The sequence below is a fragment of the Gekko japonicus genome, unplaced genomic scaffold (genome assembly GCF_001447785.1).
Source record: "Gekko japonicus isolate JY-2015 unplaced genomic scaffold, Gekko_japonicus_V1.1 scaffold4491, whole genome shotgun sequence".
Taxonomy (NCBI): Eukaryota; Metazoa; Chordata; class Lepidosauria; order Squamata; family Gekkonidae; genus Gekko; species Gekko japonicus.
In genome coordinates, this window is record NW_015171026.1 from 44,962 (window position 1) to 50,504 (window position 5,543).

Consider the following 5,543-nt stretch of genomic DNA (forward strand, 5'->3'; position numbering starts at 1 on the left):
ATAAAAACAACCATCAAACAGCATAAAAACAGTCCTCGCAAGAAAGGAGCCGAGCCGGAGAAACAGCAATGCCTACCACCAGGGTGCCGGTAGGCAGCCCCACCCCCCACTATGTGGCCGTAGTTAGGGATAGCAACATTAGAAACCTCTGTAAACCGCCCAGAGACCCTCCGGGGTCAGGGCGGTATAGAAGTCGAAGCTATAAATAAATATTAATTAATTAATTAATTAATTAAATAAAGTGCGGTGCTCTTGAGGTTATGTTTCATACAGCAATTTAAGTTGACCTTATTGATGTGTATTATGGAGTTTTAATATATATATTGATACCTATGGTGTTAGCCCACCATATGGTGGGAGGGCGGGATATAAATTTAATAATAAATTTAAAAAACTAAAAATAATGCCATAGAGTCCAGGCCCACCCTCCAAAGCATCCATGTCCTCCAGGGGAAACTGGTCTCTGTCACCTGGAGAGAAGTTCTAATTCTGGAGAGCTCCAGGCTTCACCTGGAGGTTGTACGAAAACTGAGGGTCACCAAGTTTGGAAGAGATGGAAAAATATACGACACTGTGTATAACAGATGTATCTCTTTGGGGCTTTTGATTTGTCTTCTCTTAATTTTTCTATACTTATATAAATATCGGTGTCAAGTATTACCAAACATAGGTTTCACCAACATCTGTGAAGCTGACAAGGTGGTGTTTGAGAACATCAGAAGAGCCCTGCTGGATCAGACCCGTGAGGGTAGAGAGTCAGTTTGGTGTCGTGGTGAAGTGCGCGGACTCTAATCTGGGAGAACCGGGATTGATTCCCCACTCCTCCGCTTGCACCTGGCTGGATGACCTTGGGCAAGCCGTAGTTCTGATAAGAGCTGTCCTTGGGAAAAAAGAGCCGTTTCTGTCAGAGCTCTCAGCCCCACCCACCTCACAGGGTGTCTGTTGTGGGGAGGGGAAGGGGAAGGAGTTTGTAAGCCGCTCTGAGATTCCTTTGGGTAGTGAAGGGCGGGGTATAAATCCAATCTCTTCTTCTTCTTTGAATGTTTGAACACAGTGTAAACCTGTACTCTGATGTATTATTTTGGTGAACTTCTTCTTTTACCTCACAGGGTGTCTGTTGTGGGGAGGGGAAGGGAAAGGAGTTTGTAAGCCGCTCTGAGATTCCTTTGGGTAGTGAAGGGCGGGGTATAAATCCAATCTCTTCTTCTTCTTTGAATGTTTGAACACAGTGTAAACCTGTACTCTGATGTATTATTTTGGTGAACTTCTTCTTTTACCTCACAGGGTGTCTGTTGTGGGGAGGGGAAGGGAAAGGAGTTTGTAAGCCGCTCTGAGATTCCTTTGGGTAGTGAAGGGCGGGGTATAAATCCAATCTCTTCTTCTTCTTTGAATGTTTGAACACAGTGTAAACCTGTACTCTGATCTATTATTTTGGTGAACTTCTTCTTTTACCTCACAGGGTGTCTGTTGTGGGGAGGGGAAGGGAAAGGAGTTTGTAAGCCGCTCTGAGATTCCTTTGGGTAGTGAAGGGCGGGGTATAAATCCAATCTCTTCTTCTTCTTTGAATGTTTGAACACAGTGTAAACCTGTACTCTGATCTATTATTTTGGTGAACCGGTTTGGTAATATTTGACACCAATATTTATATAATAGTATTGTAATGTACTCCGCCATGACCACGTGCGCGACCGTTGGGCCATGCGGTCAGGCCAAACAGCAGAGCTTCGCTCCCCTGAGAACAATAGCTGAGCGGATCCTAGCCCGCACCTATCAGAGGGCCGGGTCCGCCTATAGGGAAGTAGGGGGTGTGTTTTGGTGGTGGGTTTTCTGGGCATAAATACCGGCCTGCGAGCCGGCAGTCTTTGTCTTGTTCTATCCTAATAAAAGTACTTTGCTGAAATCACTCAACGTTTCTCAGTACTTTTCAAGTATAGTAAAATTAAGGAAAGACAAACAAAAAGCCCCAAATAGAAGTACCGTAAGTGTCATCTAAGGAGCTGCGGTGGCTCAAGTGGTTAAGACGCTGAACTGCAGGCTGTGGAAGGTCAGTAGTTCAGCAGTTCAAGACCCGAGTGTGCCGCATGACGGAGTGAGCTCCCGTCTCTAGTTCCAGCTCCTGCCAACCTAGCAGTTCGAAAGCAAGAAATTGCAAGTAGATAAATAGTGACCACTTCAGTGGGAAGGTAACAGCGTTCCGTGCGCCTCGGTGTTTAGTCATGCCGGTCACATGACCACGGAAACATTTTCGGACAGCGCTGGCTCTTCGGCTTTGAAACGGAGATGAGCACCGCAACCCTAGAGTTGGATTCGAATGGCTTTCGAGCAAGGGAACCTTTACCTTTACCTTTAAGTGTCATCTATTTTTCCATCTCCATCTGGAGGTTAGCCAGCCTCAACCAGACCCGGACTCCGGTCGAGTCTGTTCTGAAATGAACCAGCTTGTAGCAGCGTCTCCCCCAGCCCAGGGCCAATAGACTCTGAACTGTTCAGGAAGACGCTCCCAGCCCGCCCGCTACGGAAGCGCAAGCACATGGGAATTGGTGACACACAACCGTTGGAAACAAAGAGCCGAAGCAGGGATGATTCCCGGGAAACAAACTGAAGGGCAGACGCATTTTGCGGTATTGCAATACTCACGCTTGGGTTTCGGAGGGGGCCCGCTGTCGACGCTTCCTCCGTAGCCTTTGCCCTCGCAGAAGGGAGGGGCCCACCCGTTCGCGCAGTGGCAGTTCTGCTTGCTGTTGCACACCTGCAATGCAACGTCAATGAGCAGCGAGTGGCAAAGAAAGCACCTGGGTCTTCCTGCTGTCATTTATTTAGATCTTAATTGTTGTGAGCAGCCCTGAGCCCATTTTCATAGAATCATAGAGTAGGAAGGGGCCCTAGAGACCATCTAGTCCAACTCCCTGCCCAATGCAGGACCAGCCTAGAGCATCCCTGACAAATATTTGTCCAGCCTCTTCTTGAGAGCTGCCAGTGAAGGGGAGCTCGCCACCTCCTGAGGCAGCTGATTCCACTGTTATAGAATCACACAATCATAGAGTAGGAATGGGCCATAGAGACCTTCTAGTCCGGTGATGGCAAACCTTTTAGAGACCGAGTGCCCAAACTGCGACCCAAAGCCCACTTATTTATCGCAAAGTGCCAACACGGCAATTTAACCTGAATCCTGAGGTTTTACTTTAGAAAAAAACAACTCATACATTAACTTAAGATGATCCAAACAAAGTAAGGAAAGCAATCCCAAATACTTTCATCTACTTAAAATTATTTGGCAGAGAATTCAAGCCTTTAATGATGGTCTGGGCCTGGCTGGGGTGATGGCACAGATGCCCACAGAGAGGGCTCTGAGTGCCACCTCTGGTGCCATAGGTTCGCCACCACTGATCTAGTCCAACCCCCTGCCCAATGCAGGACCAGCCTAGAGCATCTCCGACAAATATTTGTCCAGCCTCTTCTTGAGAGCTGCCAGTGAAGGGGAGCTCACCACCTCCCCAGGCAGCTGATTCCACTGTTATAGAATCACAGAATCATAGAGTTGGAAGGGGCCATACAGAGGCCATCTAGTCCACCCCTGCTGTCCAATGCAGGACCAGCCTAGAGCATCTCCGACAAATATTCGTCCAGCCTCTTCTTGAAAGCTGTCAGTGAAGAGGAGCTCACCACCTTCTGAGGCAGCTGAATGTTTGCTCATCAGACTCCACCGCTTAGAGGGAACACTGGACGCGCCCAGTGCAGGGTTGTGACAGCATGTATGTGTGCATGCATGTGAGTGTGTGTGCAAAAGTGGAAGTCATGGCAACCTCTGGTGAGTGACTGCTTGTGCACCTGGAAGTCACAGTGACCTCTGGTGACTGACCCCTACTGAGTAAAGCCTGCCCCCCCCTCCTGCCTCTGGTATTCCAAGGAGGTCTCCCATGCAATTACTTGCCCGAGTTGAAACCCTGCTCAGCGTCCGAGATCTGACAAAATCAGGCTCGCCTGGGCTGTCCAGGTCCGGGCGACAAGACGGGACCAGTGTTCCCTCTAAGCTGAGTGAGTGTGAGCTAGCTCACCGTTTTTTAGCCTCCAGCTCACAAATTTTTGTCCTAGCTCAGGAAGGAGGGCTCCAGAGCAGACTAATTTATGCAGTCACCAAATCACTCGCTCACAACTTTAACACCAGTATCTCACAAACTAGAATTTTTGCTCACAAGACTCCACAGCTTAGAGGGAGCACTGGACGGGACATCCGATAACCAATGCATTAGGAAGTCTGGAACCACCACAGAGAACTGAAGCATGGCACCATCGTAAGACATTTTGAGGCTTCTTAGAAAGGAGCCTTGGTAGCCAGAACCACTGCTTCCTCTAAGCTGTGGCATCTTGTGAGCAAAAGTTCTGCATTGTGAGTGACTGGCATGAAAGGGGGGAGGGAGCCATTTGGGGGCTGCATGAAACAGTTTGCTCTTCCGGAGCCCTCCTTCCTGAGCTAAGACGACAATGGGGAGCGGTGGCACAGAGGATTTATCCTCTGGTTATAATAGTAACATCTGAGCTGAACAGGCTTGCTGTCCGTTCGAGCCCCGCGCTGGTGTGAGCTGCCAGCCTTGTCCCCAGCTTGCCGTCGACCCAGTGGTTCGAAAGCTTCGGCGAGTAGATAAAATGGGTACCACTCCTTAGAGAGAGTGGGCACACTGAACCCCCACCCCTCGTGGGGTGGAACGGTGTTAGCCGGCGAAAGGAAGTCCAGCTCGCAAGATCGGAAAGCCTAGAGAGATCTCATCGGCATGGAAAAAGCCTGTAATGGGCCGTCTGGCCAGGCGATGGCAGTGTGGCGCTACAACTCGAAGGAATCTGGAGAGAGCTGACGCCATCAAACCAGGCCGAGGAAAATGCCGTTCCGGACCACGTCTCATCTGCAACTGAACGAAACCCTCGTCGGCTGTGAATGTGTGCAAACAAAGATGTATATATGTTGTCCTCCCTTACCCACAAAGCATTGTTAGTCCCTTGTGAAAAATGAGTAACTGTAAATCGCTCAGAGCCAGCAAGCTCTGCAGGATTGAGCGATCAATAAATGGAAAGATGATGATGATGATGATGATGATGATGATGATGTGTGAGCCGGAGGCTAGAAAACTGTGAGCCAGCTCACACTCACTCAGCTTAGAGGGAACACTTGCCATAACCAGCCTCTCACTGCAGACTTTAGCTCTCCAGTGCGCCCTCTGCTGCAGAGTTCTGGCCCCTCCCAAGAAGAGGGCGGATCCCCCTCTGCTCTCATCCCTCCCCCCCCGCTAATAATGACACTCCTTCTATTTTTCACAACCAGGGGTCATTTCCTGCAGGAGCGCACAGGAGCAGAGCTCCGGCAGTAAGGAGCCCAGGGGGTGGGCACATGCAACAAGCCCCACCCCCTGCTCCCAGCAGCCCTCAGTCGGGCCATGAGGAGCAAGAAGCAGGCAAGTAAGTTGCAGAGCCCCCTCCAGCCCGCCTTCAGGTACAAGCTCTCCCTCCTCTGCGAGGACAGATCTGCACGTTCTCCCCCCCCCCCCCTCCCT

At 49.9% G+C, this 5,543-nt stretch overlaps 1 protein-coding gene across 1 annotated transcript in view; it reads right to left on the reverse strand.

Annotated features, from left to right (window-relative positions):
• Positions 1-5,543, reverse strand: part of LOC107116998 (disintegrin and metalloproteinase domain-containing protein 9-like) — a gene marked incomplete at its 5' end in the record, with an annotated part of 49,188 nt that overhangs the window by 10,454 nt on the left and 33,191 nt on the right. The window contains one exon of the mRNA XM_015419031.1: positions 2,638-2,749. Within this exon, the coding sequence (XP_015274517.1) occupies positions 2,638-2,749 (112 nt within the window). The remainder of the gene's footprint in view (positions 1-2,637; positions 2,750-5,543) is intronic.